The 21,718-nt window shown below is 30.7% G+C and overlaps 1 protein-coding gene across 1 annotated transcript in view; it reads left to right on the top strand.

The window, feature by feature from the left end:
- The window catches only part of LOC119644566, a 30,903-nt gene that overhangs the window by 8,773 nt on the left and 412 nt on the right, over window positions 1-21,718 (top strand). The window contains exon 2 of the mRNA XM_038044159.1: window positions 21,020-21,718. This exon is cut by the window's right edge and continues 412 nt beyond it. Coding sequence (XP_037900087.1) covers window positions 21,020-21,718 — 699 coding nt within the window. The remainder of the gene's footprint in view (window positions 1-21,019) is intronic.

The following is a 21,718-nucleotide window of genomic DNA, read 5'->3' as shown; positions in this document are numbered from 1 at the left end:
TATCCGACCAGGAAAGCTGTTATTCGCATAAGTGATGGTTCGTATAGCATATTGACTTCTCTTATTGATTATTGGCAGATTGATTGTTCAATAAATCATTTGACATTCGACACCATCTTCACTAAGAATCTATTAAGCATCTATTAAGCCCTTCGTTTGCTCATCAAACAGCAACAGTTCCGGCGCACATGTTGCTGACTTGTCGACTTGATGTGTGTTGACGTTTACTTGCAAGCTTCTTTAAAAACATGCCCGTGCACACACACACACACACACACACACACGCACACATGAAAAAAACCAAAGAAGTTAGGAAACACTGTTCGTTTGCATGAATTTCTCCCCCTGGAGGTACTCCACCTGCGCGCGCTTGTTATTTAACTTAAACTGTCTGACATACTTTCCACAATGAAAACATATCGACATCTGTCAAAAAAAAAAAAAGAACTACAGAAAGCCCTCTTAGTAATTTTATTACGATAATTATGTTAATATGTTGTAACTCATTGTAGATATTAATCTAAAATTTGTGAGAAGCCTTCGTCAAGGTCGTCGAAATGTTCACCTGAAAATGATACCGTTTGTAATATTTAGGAAATCCCCCTTGTTTGCCTTCGGGCGAACTTTCTTCTTTTTCTGTTTTGTTCATTTTTTATTTAATTAAAATTCGTTTCCCAATAAAATTTTATTATATTTTACTTCACTTAAAGGGGACAAAACGCTACTTTTCGCAAAACCTTCTTCTGAGAACAAGCGAAAGAACTAAGTTCTTATAAGTACGTAAATTCAAATGTACCTATATATATCTATATATATATATGTATATATGCATATATTCGTTGCTTTTATTGGGTTCTTGGTTTTTTTTTTTCTTTTTTCGTTTTTGTTTGGTCTCTTGTCTGGTTGGTTAGTAGTGGGGCCGAGACTGCCTCTTGATGGCTGTCTGCTCTGAAAAAAATAAAGTGTTTAACTTGTATATGTTTGCGTGTGTGCTTATATATGGTGCTGTTGGATATGTATATATACATATATATATATATATATATATATAGATACATTTATATATTTATATATTTATTATTGAGTCTCCGTTGGTAGCAAACGGCAAATGTATTCACATGTCGTTTGGCTTGAGCTTGGCCTGAATTTATGGCTTTTTTTCCTATTATATGTTTTTCTGAATTTTGTTGTTGTTCTTGTTGGTTTTTTTTTTTTTTATTTTTAAGCACACTCCGCTTGGATTCTTTACCAGAAGTATGAAAACTATAAACACAATCGTATAATAAATTTTAAATGTCGCCAATAGTAGTAGTATTTATATATATGTATATATATGTATACATATATAAAATATAAAAATCATTTGTCTATTAAAAAAAAATAAAAAGCAGAAAAGAAAAAAAAAATGACATTTCTTTGAATAATGTTCGCTAGAAATTTCTTCAACTATTTACTCAATATATATTTTCATATTTCTTCGCTATAATTTACGTAAATTCATTAGAAATTATCACAATATTAGAACAAAAAATTCTCAACAATAAAATTAACTGCATGAGTTGTATAAATGAAAACAACAACAACAATAAGAATAAGAATAACAACAATTCGCGGAGATAGTAATGAAAATAATTTCTTTAGATGTTTGCCTGCTGCTCAGAAATGTTATATTTTAAATACGAAAGTTTATGTGCACGTATGCGTGCATTTATGCCGAGCATGTAAGCGAGAACAATTATAACTGCCCTGGGTATTAAGAAAACTAAAATAGAGAGTGAAAGGTAGCGAGAGACCGAAAAAAAGAGAGAGAGAGAGAGAGACTGTGTGAGTGAATGAGTGAGAAAGAAGCGAATGAGGGAATGAGTGTGAAAGAGAAAGCGTAAATGAATAAAGGAGAGTAAACTGCCAAGCATTAATAAAATGTTATGCTTAACTTTGTTGTTATTGTTTGCTTTTGCTTATAAACAGAAAAAGTATGTACTGAAAAATGTAAATTTCTTGTTATTGTTATTGCCGTTGTAGTTGTTTTTCTTTGTCGACGATGAAGTGGATAATGTCGTTGATTTCTTCTTTTTTTTTAAGACGTTTTGTCTTCTTCTTCCTTTTTTTTCTTTTTTTTTTTTTGTATTTCTTTTTATATATGCATGCGTGTATTTTGAGTTTGAAATTTTAATTTTTTTTTTTTATTTCGCATAAAGAGATACATAAGTTTTGTAATTTTACAAAATGCATAGAATAAACGATACACAGGCTGAAATGTTAAAAAACCAGAATAAGAGCAGCGAAGGCAAAAAAAAAAAAATCATATCAATTCATATAAAAAGAATTAAAAAAAAAAGTACATTTATTGGTAACAACTTGAGAAAAGAAAAAGAAATTATTTGATTTAGACTTGAAAGCTTCAATTTATTATAGAGGCGAGGCACAACAATTAAACAACAATCCCGTCTTTATTTTTCAAAGTTTTCAGTTTTCTTTTGTTTTTTTTTTTTTTTTTTTTTAAAGCGAACATATCGAAAACAGTTGTTGAACATTATATTTGTTGTGAAAGATTGCTCGTGAAGGAAGTTCACTTTACGTGTATGGCTTATTGCAATCCCGGTCCCAATTGCATTGATAACCTTACAACAAATAATAAAGGTTTTAAGGAATAAAGTATAAAATTAAGGTGTCCTCTCCTCGCAGCGCTTTTTCCATAAAACTGGAGTTCTTTTCTTTTTTTTTTTTTATTTATTTATTTTTTTGATTATCATTTTATTTATTTCAAAAGTAATTTCAACACAGAAACGCTGCACCTGGGTTTTTATACTCGCCATTTGGTTTAACTGAAGTTCTTTGTTATTAAATATTATTTTCTGTATCGATTCGTGTCCGTGTGATGCCTGCGCATATGTTCATGTTTATGTTCAACCTGCACACGATGTCGTACTTTACGAAATATTTTAGTCTAGAGAGTCTGATACCTAGCTAATGGATAAACGCTATTGGATAATAGATTTGATTGAATCATTTTTACGATCGTGTTCCCCATATAATATATTATTTTGCCAATGAATTATGCAAATAATTGATAATTTTCCTAAACAATCGCTAAGCAAATTGCAAATTGATAAGAAAAAATTTGAACTGGAGAAGCAAATTTGTTGAATCTATGTCCATGTAACCTGTTCAACGAAACATAAAATGATTGATAATTTTTATATGTTTTATAATGCAAATTGATCAAAACTAGTAATCCGACATCAAGACAGCCTAACTATATTAAATTTGAAAATGTTGTTGCTGCCCATTCACCCAAATCATCCTAAAATATTTGACAGAAAAATTACTTATTATTAGTTCGAGTAATGGTCGAGTGCACTTTTCGGGGCCTATTCCCCTATAAGGGCTCTATGAGAAGTAAGCTATTAGGTTGGATGTTGTCACGAAAATAAACTAAAAAAAAAAACATTTTATTAGACAAAGTGATATAGGGTAGTTAAATGTCAGCCTTGCCCGATTATAATGTTTTTACTTGTTTTTATAGTAAGTTCGATATACAATTGCATTTGTAACGTAAAAAATGTGTAACCCCTGCTTTCTATATATGCTATGAAGTTATGTTCCACTTACCGCCTTACTCTAGTTACACAAAAACTTGGAATAGCTTGTTAAAGTTGATTATGTCATTTACGAATGTATTTTTTGAAGTGCCTAAGAAATTCTCCATATGCCTTACATCCATTTATGGTACAAGGATATATTAAGTTTGTACGGATGTATGCAACATCCACTAGGACTTAACGGTAGACTCACTTTTTATTATGTCAAGCAAATCAGAATCACCAGCTGATGTGATTAAAGAGTGTCTGTCCGTCTTATTTTTTGGTGTTCAAGCTACAGGTCACAATTTTTAAACTACTTTCATGAGATTTTGTGCACCGACATGTTTCGTCCAAACACGAATACTATTGAAAACGTTTCAATTCGGACCAATTTTTCGATTACTTCTCATAAAACACATTATTTTGTAAAGTCATTAAATGTATAATTGTAGGATGGTATAGGGTATTGGGTATAGGGTGATGGTAAACCATGACCAACTATAATGTTTTTACTTGTTTTTATTTATTCCTTTTGACGTTATGTCATGCAATATAAGTGCAAAAATCATATGACTATGATGGACAATCCCACCAAGCAAAACTTAATCAAGGTACGCAGAGCGCAAAAGTATTGTATCTGGTTATTAAAAGCAAAAGTCAATGACGGCCGACATTTTTAATAAAAGATCCCTTCCATGGCTGTTCCGGAAGGAGTATAGATAGAGGAAGAGATTGGGCTTAAGATATGCGTATATTTACGATATACGATAAATTTGCTCCAAATTCACGTTAAAGAAAAGACAAACAATCGCAATAGTGCCTCATGCATTCTCATGCGTAGGCAATTCGCGGAGAAAAAGAGGATAAGAAATCTGAGTAAGTTGTTTTAAGGGATACCATGGGTTGGGGGAAATTTATCTAATTTGCGGGACGACCGATTGACGCCTCTTTACGTACTTTTGATGAAGTGTCGATTGGGTATGTCATTGACAATGAAATATATTTATTTATAATGTATCTTCTAAGATATGTCGCGGATTTAGATCTTTCAACTTTACGTAAGGAATAATGAAGACAATCTACCGCCATGTTTTGAAAGTGAATGTAAAAATTGACCGAAAATTGTTCAGCTGTTGTTTTTTTAATAATACATTCAATAATTTTTATTTCCATAAACTCTTGTATATATATATATATATGGGTTGTCCAAGTTAAAGTACAAAGATACTGCGTTGTGCGTAAACATGCCTACGGTTCAAACACGTTTCTCTTGGTTAAAAGGTGAAAAAATTTGTAAAGTTCAAACAATAATAGATGTATTAGGTAGTTGTGTTTCTTTTTGTTTTGTTTTATTTTTCTGCCGCTATACGAGTGGTGGACATCGTTAAATAATAAGAAAGGAAAACCAATATGCAGCGGTTGAGAGCTCATAAAAAATTTTACGTCCTTTTAGTCATACAGAGCTTATTGTTTGTCTTGACCACATCACACACATTATACTTCACCACCAGCGAGTGTATTGCTTACTGTTCGCGAAACGAAAAGCGCAAGCAGACATGTTCATACTCGCTTGCATGTGTACATTCATGCTTAACTATACACAGAAATACAGATCTCTCCTACTGTAAGGCTTTCATAAGTTTGGCTTTATGTGTGTGTGTGTGTGTGTGTGTGTGTGTGTGTGTTTGCGTACTTATGCACCAAACAATAGTTACACTCAGGCATGTCTATGTGCGTACATACGTACAAGTATACATATGTCTACGGATTTGTTTGGCACTACTTGGTTTAACTGAGTGAATATGAGTGTATGGTTAAAGTTAAGTTGCTCAAGAGTGTTAACGCGCGAGCCAGCCATCAATCAATTAAGTTGTCCCACTAAGTGTTTGTATACGTACATGTGTACGCATGTGTGTATTTGCCTATGGACCTTAAGTTTTTAATAGTTAAACGTAAGCTTGGCATTAAACATTGCCGCCAAATAGTTTCTTCGCAAATACACGCAAACTTTTTAATAAAAAAAAAAAAAGAAATAATTAGAAAAATTTTTCTTTAGTTGTTTGCAATAAAAGAAAAAAAAAAAAAAAAAAAAAGAAGAGAAAAGAGAAAAGAAAAGAAAAACGGAAATTAATTAAATTTTATTTAAAAATTTTATTGCTTTTTCTAAATATCTGTTAATAATTTTATACGTTTTATTTTTTTCTTTTTGTTTTTTTCTACTTGAATGAAATACTCTCTACGTCACAAGTCTTCATTCTTTTGACTCTCTTCGCTGATAACATTCACTGTAAAAACATAAAAAAAAATTAATAAAAAAAAAAATATTTTTATTTTAAAAAAAATTCTTTGATTCAAATGCACTCTCATGCACACATGTCCATGGATAATAATGAACAAGATTCCCTACGAATTTTAAGCATATTCACACACACACACACACACAGAGAGGCAGGCGAACATACAAATTTATATCACAATATATAAAATAAAACCATATTTTTTGCATGATGAGAATAATTTTATCTTTTTTTATCTTTTTATTATTTATTTATTTTTTTTTTTCTCTGGGATACGTTACCGTTGCGTGGTTATTGTCGTTGTTATATTATTGTATTTCTTGTTGAGTTGAAATTGTTGGTTCGTTGGTTGGCTTACAACCTTGATTGGTAACATGTTGGCTTATAAATAAACATACTTGCTTGCATACACGTATTTCAGACAACATACAATAATAACAGTCTGCCTGCCAGGCTGTCATAAAGTGAGTGAATATGTATGAAAACATACACATACGTACACACATACATATAATTATTTACTTATGTACGTACATTTCTTCTTCTTCATCTTCTCCTTCTTTTTTCTTTCTCTCTCTCTCTCTCTCTCTCTCTCTGTCTCTCTCTCTCCCTCTCTCTCTTTTTCCTTCTTGTGGTTATGTTAGTCTGTCAGTTTATTTGTGTTTGCAATCTTTCGTTCGTTTCGTTCGTTGAATGGTTGGTTGGTTGGTTGGTTGGTTTGTTGGTTTGTTGGTTTGTTTGTTTGTTTGTCTGATTGTTTACTAAACGCCTGCATATTATATAAAGAGTTTCTGATGTTGATAGAGCGTTAAATATGCAAATAACCGGCGCTTTAATGCGTACTTGTCTGTCTATGTTTACACGCACGCACATATATATATATATATATATATATATATATATATATATTTGCATGTGTAGCGAGTCTAAACAACAAAATACTCTTATAATGCACAATATTTGGTTCATTTTCTTTTTAATAACGACATATGGGAATTATGATCGCTGTTAATAAGTTATAAATTATGATTATGTTTTTGTGTATTTAAATATGTATAAATTTTATTTTATGTGATACAATTAATTATTTGCAAAATTAAAAGAAAAATTTTTGAAAAATATGGAGAAATTTTTTTGATATATTTTATTATATTTTAGAAATTTGCTGCCGATCATTGTAATTTTAATAATTAAAGATATATAAAAGAAATAAATGTCTCTGAAGCAAATTTGTAATAAACGATCTTGAAGCAGTGATATATATAACATGGGAACATTATACTCGGCCAAGGCCGATCTTTAAATACCCTACATCACGTCGCCTAGTGCAGTTATTCGCTTGTTGTCGCAAAAATACATCAACAATTACATATTATTTTCATACATACAAGACATAGTTTCCATGAAAGCCCGCATATTGGAAGTGATCAAAATTTAGTAAATTTAATTTACTTTTATTATTTATTTTATTATTTTTCATTTTCAGTCATAGGAAACTAAAAAAATTTGACTTTCTCTCCTTGAAAGGGCTTGCTTTACGTGATAATCCCCATATATATATATATATATATAAGCTAGGATCTAAATAATAGACTTACGTAATCTAAATTCCTTTGCTATTATAAACCAATTTTTCATCATAATTTATTAAAAATAAAACCTTTTTCTGATCGATTTACTACTATACATAAGAAATCGTATATGGAATAGTGCCCAAGACATATACCCATGTGGTTCAAGTTTGGTCCACTTAATTTTTATGTCAAATTACTTGCGTGGACAAATTTTTATCATGAAATATTAACAATTAGGCCTTTTTGGTATATAAAGGTTTAAAATCTTTTAAAAAACAGATCAAAATTCGGAAAGATTGATTTGTTTGCCAATTTAATATTATGACTCAATTCTCGCCCTGAAATATTCAAATTTAGACTCTTTTTACCATCTTAAATTCAGTTTTCATGAGAATGGTTATATGAGAGCGGTTTCAACAAATTGCCCAAGCCTGTCCAAAGTAGCTTGATGTGGTACGGTCGATGTATCCTTCGTTCAAACTGTGTGTCAAATTTCCTTCGGTTTCTTTAGAGCCAATATCTTAAGATTTATACCGGGAAAGGATTATGATTACTACAGATATTACATAGACGGACAGACGGACATAACTAAATTGAATCAAAATTTGATGCGAATCAAGAACAAATATGTATATACTTCATGAGTTTCTGTGTGTTGGAAACGTTTTGTCCAATTAAATATAACCCCAATGGGTATAAAAATTAATCCGAAATTCTATATTATAGCATCAAAAACCATTCTTGATTGGTCAAAAAAAAAGAATATAAAAAAGACGAAAAGTCGGAAAAAGTTGAGGAAAAGATCTCATATCGGATCGGACCTAATTTACGCATACATGGACGACCTCCCTCAAAGCATTGCTACTATTTTAAATGAAACATTTATGGTAAAAAAAACTCGAAGCTTTCCAGAAATGACCAGCACAGTTTAATATCTTTAAAATAAATTTCTTAATTATTTCAAGTAACGAAAAACAAAAAAAAAAAAAAATAAAAATTCTTTCCTTTAATGCGAAGCAAATCCATATAATTTATCGAATATGTTCATATAATTTGATGTTATTTCAACTAACAAGTGCTTCACTTTTTGATATACAAATATTTGTACGGTTCATACGTATATTCTCTACATACGTTTACAAATCCCATATCTGTTTCCATTTGCTTGTATTTTTGTTTGCAACTATTTTTTTCTGTTTTTAAATTGCCCGACAACTTCTGTTGCTTTAAAAGTTCATTTCTGTTTTTCGTTGCGCTTGCATGCATGCATACAACAACGACGAGGACGAGGACGAGGATGACGACGACGACGACGCGCACGTTTAACTTACATGCTCTTTACTTTCTTTTGAATTTCTTCGACTGTTTGTTTGCGTTTCTTACAATAATTTCATAGCTTTGTAAGTGAATATTTATTGTAAGACTAGCATAGAGTTGCCATTAACTGTAATTAAGACTTCAAACAAATTGCTTTTCATATAAAAGAAAAAAACGAAAAAAAAAAAGAAACGAAACGAAACGAAACGAAAAGAAAAGTAATTCAATTAATTGAGCGAAAAAAATAAAGGAATTTTCCTTTTCATATTTAAATTTTATAATGAAAATCTTAAAAAAAAAAAAAATACTGTTCTTATAATTCTTACTATTGAAGAAGACGAGTTTAATAAAGTGTTGAAATGTGTTGAACTTTACGCTTTTCTTACCCTTTCAATCTTAAACACGCAAAATAATAAAATCTATAAGGAAATAATGCCCACGCACACATACGTTACAGCAGCTAGCGTACACCCACATCTATACACACACACGTACATGCACTCATTTACATTTGACATTTTGTGTCTTATCAAAATATTGCAGCATTGAATGCATGTATAATGTTTGTGTGCGTGCGTGCGTTGGAGCTTGTGCAAAGACAAGCACCACCCACCTTTGAATGCATATCATATTCCTTGAAGAATTGAAACCTCCGCAAAGTATGCAGTAATAATATAAAAATAGTTATCACATGCACACATACACATCGAGAAAACACCCCCATACACGATAACAGGAAAATGGCTTAGTAAAAAAATTTTTTAATTTTGAATTTTTTTTTTTTTTTTTTTTTTTTCAAGAAATATATTTTAATTCTAATTAAACAATAACTATAAGCACTAATTAAATTTTTTTTTTTTTTTCCGCAATGAAAAAATTAATCTATTTTTTTGTTTTATTTTGTTTTTGTGTTTTGCAATAGCTTCTTGACTACGAAGCACCACAAATAACACAAAACAAAAAAAAAAAAAACACTTCTCTTGTATTTGCATAAGTAAGTCTTTTCAATAATACAGCGCAACATTATATAATTATGCGTTTGTATGTATGTGCTTCTGTGCATGTATATGTGCGTGTGCATTTGTAACCTCAAACTTGCACACGTTAATGATAATAACAATAACAGCATATCAACGTAAGCAACACCCATCCAAACACTATATTTAATAGATGCAAAACAATGAATTATTCTATTTACACACATACATTTACACAAATACTACACTCATGCCTATTTACAAAGTACATGGGAGGCCTCTTTTTAAACATGTGAATAAAGAAGCATTATACACGCACACCAAATACATTTGTGTGAATTCATCATTAAGTCACTCACTCTTGTCCTACAGGGTACGATTATAAGTGTGTACGTGTATGTATGAGTGATGGTGGTTGGTGGGTGAATTAAATCATACAAGGCGCACTTTTCCTTTACTATTGCTTTGTTTCATAACTTTCTTCTTTTTCTTTTTTTTGTTTTTTTTTTTTTGTTTGTTTTGTTTGCAACTCTTACTGTCTGTTAGAATCTTCCTCTCGCTCTCTCTCCCCGTTTCTCTCTTTTGTCTGTTGATATTCTCATTTACTCATTTAAATATACGCTCAACCTATCAGAAAGGAAATTTTTACTACTTTATGCTACTGCTGCTGCTGCTACTACTACTACTACTACTACTACTACTACTACTACTACTACTACTACTACTACCACTATTTTTTGTATTTGGTACAAAAAAAAATACCCTTTTCCCTATTGAACATGCACGCATACTTGGCGGAGTAGTGAATGCATGCATGTATTCGTATAAATTTTAGTTTTACGTTTTGTTAATATAGAAAAAAATTTCAATTGACCTCAAATTACAATTCACTTATGGCAAATGACAACAAAATACAAAAAAAGGCTGATAAGCTGTGGTATATATATATATATATATATATATATATATATGTGTCAAAAAACAAAAACAAAAGAAAATATAGGAAGGATGAGAAACTTTTCGTTAATAAAAGGGAAAAATATTCGTTAATATAATTTATAAACGTTTTATAAATCAACCAATTTAAAAAAAAAGATTAGAATAAAACTTTTTTAATAAGAAACGTATTAACTTTTCTTAAATGTTTTACATCATTGTCTTGTCTTATCTTGCCGTCCGTTTTTGTTACTTGTGGAAAAATTCACATATATTGATGATAGTTGGAAAATTGAAAATGCCGGTACAAATATATGCTTAGCTTGTTTAGCAAATGCTAAGAAATTTAAAGAAGCTTAAAAACAAGTATAACAATCTTTCTGTAGGCTACGTGGCTTCACGTTTTAGACCCACTGCCATGTAAATAAACTTTTGCTTGACAATGAGACAAAATTAGGTGAAAAATTTTATTAGGCTAAACGATGTAGGGTGATTAATAATATATCTTGTTCAACTATAGGATCTCTTTATATATATATATATATATATATATATGAAGATCTGTTTTATAACTTATTTTTAATTATAATCACAAGTAAAAACACTATACTAAGACACGGCCCACGGCCATTAAATACCTTACACCATTTCGCTTAATACATTGATCATCGATATAAAGAGTTTTTAAAATAAAGTAATGTACGACAAGCGGCCGAGAATGTGGTCCGATTCTAATGATCTTCAATAGCTTTCTTCCTTGGGCGAAAAAAAAAAATATAGCCAATATATAAAAAAAAGCTTGTACGAGCGGACAGACGGCGAGCAAGCTAGATTAGATCGGTATAATAAAAAAATGGGTCTATCTCAAGTCCTTCTAGGTATTGCATACCCTTATACAATAAGTGATGTCCATACACTATAAAAAAAAAAAAGAAGATAATTTCATATTATTAACACAATTTTTAACAGATATCTAATGTAAATATATCTATAATACACATGCGGAGATAAGGCAGAAAGACGACACTTTTCGAAGCTCATTTATTTTGTTGGCCGTATTGTGTTTCACATTTATTTCTAAAAATGATATCCAAAAAATAGTTAAATAGCAAGAGGCTCTACTTGTTCTGGTTAGAAGCAAAAAAAAAAAAAAAGTCAATAATAGCACTGCCAGCAATGATAGCGCACTGCACCGTCCATTAAAACATCAATTTATGCAAATACGTTAAGATGGCGACTTAATCAAATGCTTACAATTGCTAGCAATTACGAGATATGTATTACCTTCATAAGCCAAACAAAACCCAAAACATAGATTAATAAAGCAAAAAAAAAAAAAAAAAAAAGAAAAGAAAAGGGAAGATTTGCATTTAGCTTAAAAACTTTGCGAAATCATATGTTTATCACTAAATTGTTCGGGGTTCGAAGTTAATCTACCTACTAAAATTCTGTATTGTGTGTGTCATTAACTGGGCCAGCAACGTTGTGGGAAATATCGCATAAAGATTTACATTTGCATCAATTTAACATACACTTGGTGCCAGAGAGCTTTTTACACAACACAATTGATAGGCGTGCGGCACATATGTCTGCCTGCCTGCTTGCCTGCCTGCTTGCTCATCAAAAGTAGTAAATCTTTTCGACGAACACTCTACATAAATGCTGGATAATTGGTTTTGACTATTTTCCATAACCGACATGTAAGCGACATGGGAGAATGCTTAGTTTATAATTTCGTTTATATAATAGCAATCAATCCTTTGGGGGTTACACTTCATAACGTCAAAGAAAATAACTTAGGGGGCGAATATTTAAAATTTGTCTTGGAACGATTATCGTTGTTGTTCTTATTTCTAAATACTTTTCAATATGGACCTGAGCATCTTTATTAAAAAATATGTTATTTGGATTTATTTATTGTTTTTTACCTGCTTGTTTTTTACGGACGCTATCTGCAATGCATTTATTGTTATGTGTAAGGGAAAAATAGGTGGTGAGTGGGGGGGGGGGGGGGGGCAATGCCTACAGTGCCAATAAATGTTAAAATGAATTTTAAATTAACAATTACAATAACAGCATCAACCAATAACCAACAACATGATAAAATCATAGACACAAAAACCATATTTAACCTGCTTGAGTAAATAAATTCCTCACCACACAAAAATGAAAATCATACAAATTCATTATTATCATGATGATGGTGAAACGCAACGTAACAAAGCCACAAACATAAGTGCACACATTCATTCTCCTTTTCTCGCCAGCCAGCGCCTCCCCCTCCCCCCGACCCGCAACCCCACTTCTACTTTTCCTTCTCCTCCTCCACCTCATCGACTACCTATAAATGTATCTTCATAACTCTCGCATTCTCTCTCTCTCTCTCTCTCTCTCTCTCTCTCTCTCTCTCTCTCTCTTTCTCTCTCTTCCGCTCGCGCCATACCATAAACTTTGTATTAAACGGGCTTTAAATAAAAAAAATAAATAAATAAATAAAATAAAAATAAAATTTATATATGTATATATGTTACAAAGTACGATACTCTTCACTTCTGCCATAACCTGTGTCGTCGTTTGCATTATACGGGCATGTGAATATTGAACGGAACAAATAACACTGGATATGATGTTGATGATGACTACAAATGTTGCTGTGGGGGGGCCTAACAATTCAACTTATACATGAATGATAAAAACAACGTGGAATTAAAAAAAGAGAGAGAGCAAAAGAGAGAGAGAGAGAGAGATAGAGAGAGACAGAGACAATGAGAATGAGTTAGCGAGGAAACGGGGGAAGCGAGTGTGTATTCACAACATAAATTTCAACATGGGAAGCCAAACAACCCCGAACCCGATCGACCAACAAAACACAAACTGTGAATTCTGTGTAAAAAAGCAAAGCAACGCAAAGCAAAGCAAAGCAAAGTAAAAAAAAAAAAAAAAAAAATTGAAAAGAAAAATAGCAGCACTTTACATTACATACAACAACGATTGTAACAAAAACTAAAAAATAAAAAATAAATAAAGAAGAAGCTATACTCTCTCCCTCTTTCCTTGTCTCCAACTGACGCTTTGTTTATCACACTTTATATTAAAGTGTAACTGACTCACTGACTGGCTGACTGACTGACTGACTGACTGACTGACTGACTGACTGACTGATAGACCAGCCGTTTGTCAGTCAGTTTGCTGCGGTTATGCCTGACTGCTTGCTCGTTTAACTGACACACGACAACATAATAGCTGGTTCAACGAGAAAGTAGAAAAAGCGAAACGAAGAGACGGGAGTAAATTTGTGTATATATATATATATATATATATATGTTTGCACATCTCTATGGAAAACTTGTGTGTTCAGGGATGTGCATGCACATGTACTGTATTGCTCTCTCTCTATGAACCAAAGCACGAATATAACAACAGCACCAACAAAAACGAAATATAAAATCATTTAAAGCTTGTAGTTTTAGTTTGTGGTTGACTTGCTTTTTTCGTTTTATGTTGTTTTTGTTTTTTATGCTTTTTATGTTTATTTTTATTTTTTGTGACTTGTTTCTATTTTTCATTGCTATTATTGTTGTTGTTGTTTTTTTATATTTTTTTTTTATTATTATTATTGTTGTTATTGTTGTTGTTTTTGTTAAAAAATCGCAAAAATTAAATAAATAAATGAAAGAGGTCGGTTGTTGTTATGGTTCTTCTTGTTATTATTGTTGTTATTTTTTATTTATTTATTTATTTATGTATTTTTATTTTTTTTTTAAGCACACTAAACAAAATAGATTTGTTTTACAAAGCTAGTGCGTAAATTATCTACTTTTGTTTTCTATTTTTCAAAACGTAAAAACAAGCGCTCAAGTGTCAATTCATACGTACATGCCTTAGATTACTTGTGTATGTATTTTAAACCCTTCACAAAGCGGAATAGAAAAAACTTAGGGGGTTAATATTGTTGACGTTTAGCGCTATTATTGTTATTATTGCTGTTGTTGTTTTTGTTATTATTATTATTATTATTATTATTATTATTATTGTTCTTGTATACTGACAAACAAGAGATTTATCTTTATGTTTACTTGTTGATGTTGATTTTAATTTTGACAAATATTGCGCAATATATATATATATATATATATATTGCATATATAATATACATTGTACACTCATTCAAATCACTCATTATTATGATCATCATCATCACCAAATACCGTGAAATATTTTCGCATTAAATTTCATAATTTATTTATTTATTTTTATTTTTATTATTCTTAATTTTTTTTTTTTTTTTTTATTAATTACGTTCATTTATCAAATAACATTTTCGTAAGCATGCAGCCCTTCACAATACGAGGAATCATAATCGACATGAATTTCTCACAAGATTTATTCCATTCCACTTTTAATAAAGAAAAAGTTCTGATTAAAATTCTGTACGTATGAACAAACGCAATTAGTCCTAGAGGTAATAAAAATTTCACCATATTATATGATAATAATATCAATAGCCGCTTACATATATTCTCATCTAATTATTCGCGATTATCTATAGCGTTGCTCGACGAATAGCATTCCTTTCGGAGTTTAACACATCATTAAAAAATCACTTCTTGTTCTCTTCACCTGTCGATTATGTCGTTTATGAAAACTGAGAAAAATCCCCATATACGCAATATTGATATTTATAACACCTTTATATGCTATTAGGCTTAATATCTTGATTGTCATTGACTCCTTAAAACTACCTTGTAAATTTTACTATATATAGACAAAAAATAATCGAATTGAATAGCCGAGCGGGTAACAATCCTGACAGACTAACCAAGTCTGTGTCCGCAGATTCAAATCTCAACACGTGCGAAGTTACAGTGACTGCTACGTGCGATTGGTCATATAATAATAATAATAATAATAATAAAAAAAATAAAAAAATTTAGATTTCTCTTATTTCACATACTATGTGACCTTTAAAATCATTTTACTAATATAATACGTATAGGAAACAAAGATAGAGGAACTGAAGCAATATTTCAAATTTTAACGAAACTTTTCGACGAAAACCCCGAACTTTCGGAAAAATTTCGAAAACGAGACGATCTAATGTAATGTGTGCGATAATTATTCATTTAGCTAGCAAAGCTAAAATGTCGATCTCAAATTTGGCAAACACATTGGAAGTGCATACGCACAGGTCGGTGTCAAAATCAGACCGTACTTTATCGCACTCTGCAAATTGAGAGAATATCTCTGTTTTGAAAAATCAAATAAATTGTAATTTTTTGTACCTCATTACTTATAACGATAAAAATATCATTGTTTATTCTATGGAGGATCTTACGGTGTTCACATATAAAAATGATAAAAATTACCCCACTTGCGCTATATTTTTTCTTCATTTTTTCTTCCGCTTTATAAGTAAGTATTATGGACTTTAGCGAACAAATGCAAATGCACTCACTATAGCTACGGAGCTTGATCTGCCGCCCTACGGCACTTTAATACTTTAAACTTAATTTATGCCATTAATTTTTCCCCTTTCATTAGCGCATCAGTATTTCGTTCTCTACGCATCTAGAGAGCAGTCTTACAAGGGCCCGATCTATTAAATTTAATAGATTCGCTACAAACTGATACCAAGAATGTTGTATGACGCGAATGCAAGTTAAGTCACCGAGTCCATTTACTATAGAACAGTTTGATGATAAAATCGATCGGATGACGAAATACGATTTAAAAATAACTTTAAATCTTTCGTATGTTTTTTTTCTATAATATTTTTGTTAACAACCAAAAACACATTGTCCCTAAACCTCTTGGGTATGAAGGCAAAAAAGGTAAGAAAAAGAAGAAGCATAATACTTGTAAACGTATATGTATATAAATGAAAAGATGTACAAAAAATTATATTCGTTCGTGGCCGAATCTTTTATACCTATTACCGATCGAAAAAGAAAAGGAATAGAACTAAATTTTCACATACTCTATAATATTTGATGGGTGCAGCTGACTTTTTCTATTTTTTTTTTTTTTTTTTTTTTTTCTTTTTTTATTATTATTATTTATATGATGTATGTGTTTTATTTTATGAGTAACAAGTAAAACAGCCGGGAGAACAAAAATGTTCACAGATTTTGTTGCATAGACGGGTAGATGTTGTAGGCGTACCTTTCGGCCAGTTTAGATCATCTTCAAATTCTTCGCCATAGATAGTCTACCATAAATACCGTACAGTTGGGCAAATGAGCAGGCGCATCCCGAATTTAAAATTGATCAAGAATTTAATTACATTAGGCGATCTTTTAAAGCTTGTTACTGTGCGTTATAAATGTATTGCAGGAAAAAAAAAAAAAAAAAAAAAAACTGAAATTTTGATATATTATAATACGGGAATAGGCGATTTCCCATTTTGTAGGAATACTAAAGTATCAACCATAGATTTTACGTTTAAACTTTTGGAAATTTATTCAATTTTAACAATTTTTCATTCCTTTTGAAAAACAAAATTTTTCGCGACCCAGAGAATGTTTACAATAGACAGTACATAAACGGACCGACGGACAGACGGACAAACGGCGCATACTTAAATCGATTCAAAAATTGATGCTGATCAAGAATGTGAACTTAATGAAGCTGTCTATTGCGCGCTGCAAACGTTTTCATAGATTGAATATATCCCTCGTTCATCCTTCGTGAATACTTCTGACTTCTAAATAAATAAAATTTATCGCTACTGTGCTATTAAAAAGAGCGATGAGCAAATAATTTTCATTTACATACAAAAATCGTGAAAACTCCAACTGCCAACTGCATAACGGCAGATAGATGGGTGTGCATAGAAATTTAGTTTTTAGTACAATTTTGTTTTGCTGATAAGTGAAAATTATTCTATATTTGTTGTTACGATATTCAATTCAAGCCTACGCATGATTAATTTCACTTTCTCTCTTTCTACTAATCATAAAGATAAAATCAAGCAAAGAGAGATTTACAGAGAGAGAAAGAGAGAAAGAAAGAGAAGAAGAAGAAATGATAAGCTTCGTACTTACTTATAAGTATTGGATTGTTCGGAAGGTGATTTTGTTTTTTTTTTTTTTTCTTCATTAAATAATATTTTCTTACAAAGATGAACGAACGATCAAAGTCGATTTCATTCAGTTGCTATTCGAAAGCCTGAATTGATTAATGCCTTTATTTTGATGTCATCAACTTGAACATAGGAAATTTTGCAAAACTATTTCGGCATTTGCATTTTTTTCTCTATATCTATATCTCTTCGTTCAACAAATTTTTTTATTCCTGCAAGAGAATTTTTTTGCATTGTTCAATAAGAAAATACTACTTTCGGCTTTCCATTAAATAATAGGTGATCAAACCATGCTATTGCCCAAAGTTAAACAAAACTCCTCTTTTTCCATAAATGCAAAAATGACAATGCGTGTTAAGCGTGAAGTTGGCTGCGAAAAGACAGAATTAATAATCCCTCTGTTGCAATAAAACGAAATCACTTTTCCGAACAATATACAATAATAATAAAAATATGAAAAAAAATAAATTAATAAAAACATTTAAAACTTATTACATTTTTATTCAAAATAAAAATGAAAAGAAAATGTTTTCTTTAAAAAAAAAAAAAAAAAAAAAGTGATGATTTGTAGCAAGTGTTCAGAAATTATTACTCATTTTTTCTCTTATTATTATAATTTTAACTTTAATTCGAAATCTTCTGTGATATACTTATTAATATTGTATATAATATTTATGTATATATATATATATATATATATATATATATGTTTATGTGTGCGCACTATATATTGCCTACAACACTATTGTCTTATCACTTATTTATAATAGAGAATAGTTTGTAGTTATGTACATAGCAAAGTAAATATAAGTAAGTACATATGCATATACATATACATCGTTGAACATTATATATAAAAATCATAAATTTTTACTACAACTTATCACTTTTATGTACGTGGCGTATGTTAGTTTTATATCGTACAATTTATATGTACGCTATAGGTATGTTTATATGTCCATAGCAGCAACCTTCGTTTACTATTACATGCATGTATGCATGCATGCATGCATGCATACCTATATGTATAGTTTAACATCGTTTGAATTATGTACATGTTCATATTCATGTAAGCAGACAAGTGCGATTTTGTGCCATATTTTATTTTATTGTATTTGTTGTTGTACTCGTTTTCATTCGTTTTATTTCTACTTTTATGTTGTATTATATATATATATATATATATATATATATCTTTTTTTTATGCAAGACTCCTCTTCTTTTGTCTTCTTACTTAAAGCTTTAGTTTTGCTGTTGCTGACAAACATAAATCACCCTCTCACCCATTACCACAAAAACACTATATGGATAGAGAAGGAAAGGAAATTATGGGAGATAAGTTTTATACGAATTTTCGTGGCACCCAGCGTTTTTATTGAAAATTCCTTTTCCTAGTTTTATTTTTATCTCCATTCCACAATTATTTAGCGCAGAACATAAAATTTTCTTTTTAAAGATTTCAAATTATTTTTGTTGTTATCTCTTTCTCTTTCTCTCGCTTTCTCTTAACTCTTTAATAATAAAATTTATGCATTTATGATTAATTGCTGAAATATATCCTGGCGGCGTAATCGAATAGGCAAGTGATTACGACTAACAACTCAATGGCCGTGGATTCAAGTCTCAAAATGGGGTCAGCCATTCAATAAAGCCAGTAGCCATAGATGGCTAATGCTTTAAGACTTTAGATTTGGAATTTATTTTTCTGGCCCAAAATTAATTAAAATAATATTAATAATAATACTTAAATATTGTGTGGGGGCTATTTTTTGCTCATTAACCTGTTAACACAAAACATTTCACTATTTCGTTTGGGTTTGCTTTTCCTTTTTTAAAGACTTGGCTCTTCTCGATTTAAATTCATATAAGATTTTTATTTCTTCAAACAGTGTATTACATTTACATATTCAATTTTCAATTTTATATCAAAGATCAATTTCTTTCTAACCGCAAGTTGACACTCTCGCGCACTGCGCGATCGACCCGTCCTTAACTTCTTGTCCTCGTAGACTAAAAAACTTCGCTACTTCAGCTTAAAATTAATTATCCTCAGATTCTTCTAAATTGTCCTTACTCCAAGTCTCTTGAGTTACTTACTTTAGTAGTCGGACCTACTGAACTCTGCTTAAGCTAATTAGTCTAATTTCTTTTTACTGCCATTCTAACTCTCTTAGCCTAACTTATTCTAGCATCTTGCCATCAGAGACGAAGAGCCTGTGAAGGGAAAACGAGAGACGACTTTCGTTCCTCACAATGTCTATATGAATCGGATAAGCTTTCGTCAATCCTCTATATCGATATATTTTCTAAAATGTATTTTTGTTAATATTCGTTCTATGTTCTTAGGTAAAAACTGAATCAATTTAAAAAGACAAATAATAACAATAATAATATCTTCAAGTTATCAACGCAATAACAAAATTAATCTATCCGTTAGTATTTAGTATAGAAATGAGCTGCAAAGTGTATATATATATATATATATTTTTTTTTTTTTTTTGTATAAAGCTCATGTGCCTTACCATCACCATTAGGTGAATATGTATGTACATATATATATATATATATATATAGGTGTATGCATATGTGCGCAGTTGATTAATATCAAGTTTTGTAACTATTATCTAAATAGGTAGTAGCCGTACACAAAAGAAGAATAGAAATAAGGCTGAGATAGTTGAGTTCATTATGTTCATCCTTATCCTTTTGTTATTGACATCATCATAATGACATTTGCTTTAAATGGTTTTTATTACATTCCATTTAATTTAATAAATAAAACAGTATTTATTAAGAGTTTACTTAATTAAATGCTTTCATCTTAAATCAAATCGTTTTCAATATGAAATTATACCAGAGCTATACCAGAACATAAAGGAATCATTAAGTTTCTTCTCTATCTTTTTGAAAAACATTACGTTCCACTTTCATCGCTAAGATTGAGATCATCTTTACTATAGCTGATCTTCACTTAACTGTTAACAGATGAGATTATTAAAAAAAATACATATATATATATAAATAAATAAATAAATTAATAATTTATAGACTATATGGAATATTCCCTTGTAATTCTTTAAACGATTTTAAAAACGGGATTTTGTCTTTGAAATAATTTTAAAAAAATTTTCAAATGAATTGAAATGAATTTCCAAAAAAAAAAATATCTTTTTCTTTACCTTTTATATCTTTTTTAAGTAAGAAAAACTTACACATATTTTTTCTTTCTTTCTTTCGTTCTTTTCAATTGCAGATCCGAATCGAAACCGGAAACGGCTCGTGATAATATCTTTAATCCTTATAATAGCTGTGGCATTGATAATAATAATCATCATCAGTTGACGGCGAATAAATCGATGGCGCACGGTGAACATCTAGCGCATCAAAATTCTATCAATAGCATGAAATCGATCGACCACTGCAGTGACAGCAATGTTTTACAATCAAATCATTGTAATATGAATATAATAATTAATGAGAATTCCTCCTGCGATAGCCATTCATCTACATCTGCCTCTTTAGCGAATACGTTAACAGCGACAACAATAACATCAACAACAACAGGAACAACAATATCAACAACAATAACAACAAACGCAACAAGCTCGATACGTAAACGACAACTGTGCTCAAGTAATATCGATAACGATTTAGAGATATTAGATCGTGAATTGAGCGCAATTAATTCACCGATGCCTTTAATTGATCCGGAGATAACACAAGGTGCCGAACAGCTAGAGAAAGCTATATCTTCACGTAAACGTCAACGTAGCGAAGATGAGAGTGATCGTTTAGTACGTGAGGCTCTCTCTCAATTCTATATACCGCCACAGCGTCTCATATCGGCAATTGAAGATTGTCCCTTGGATATTGTAAATATGGGTAGCATATCACCCAAGTGTCCGAAAATGCCGAACGGTTCAAATGATTTGGAATTAGATTTTGATATGAA

The sequence above is a fragment of the Glossina fuscipes genome, unplaced genomic scaffold (assembly GCF_014805625.2).
Source record: "Glossina fuscipes isolate IAEA_lab_2018 unplaced genomic scaffold, Yale_Gfus_2 0, whole genome shotgun sequence".
In the NCBI taxonomy this organism is placed as follows: Eukaryota; Metazoa; Arthropoda; class Insecta; order Diptera; family Glossinidae; genus Glossina; species Glossina fuscipes.
This window is presented reverse-complemented; position numbering and strand designations above follow the sequence as displayed.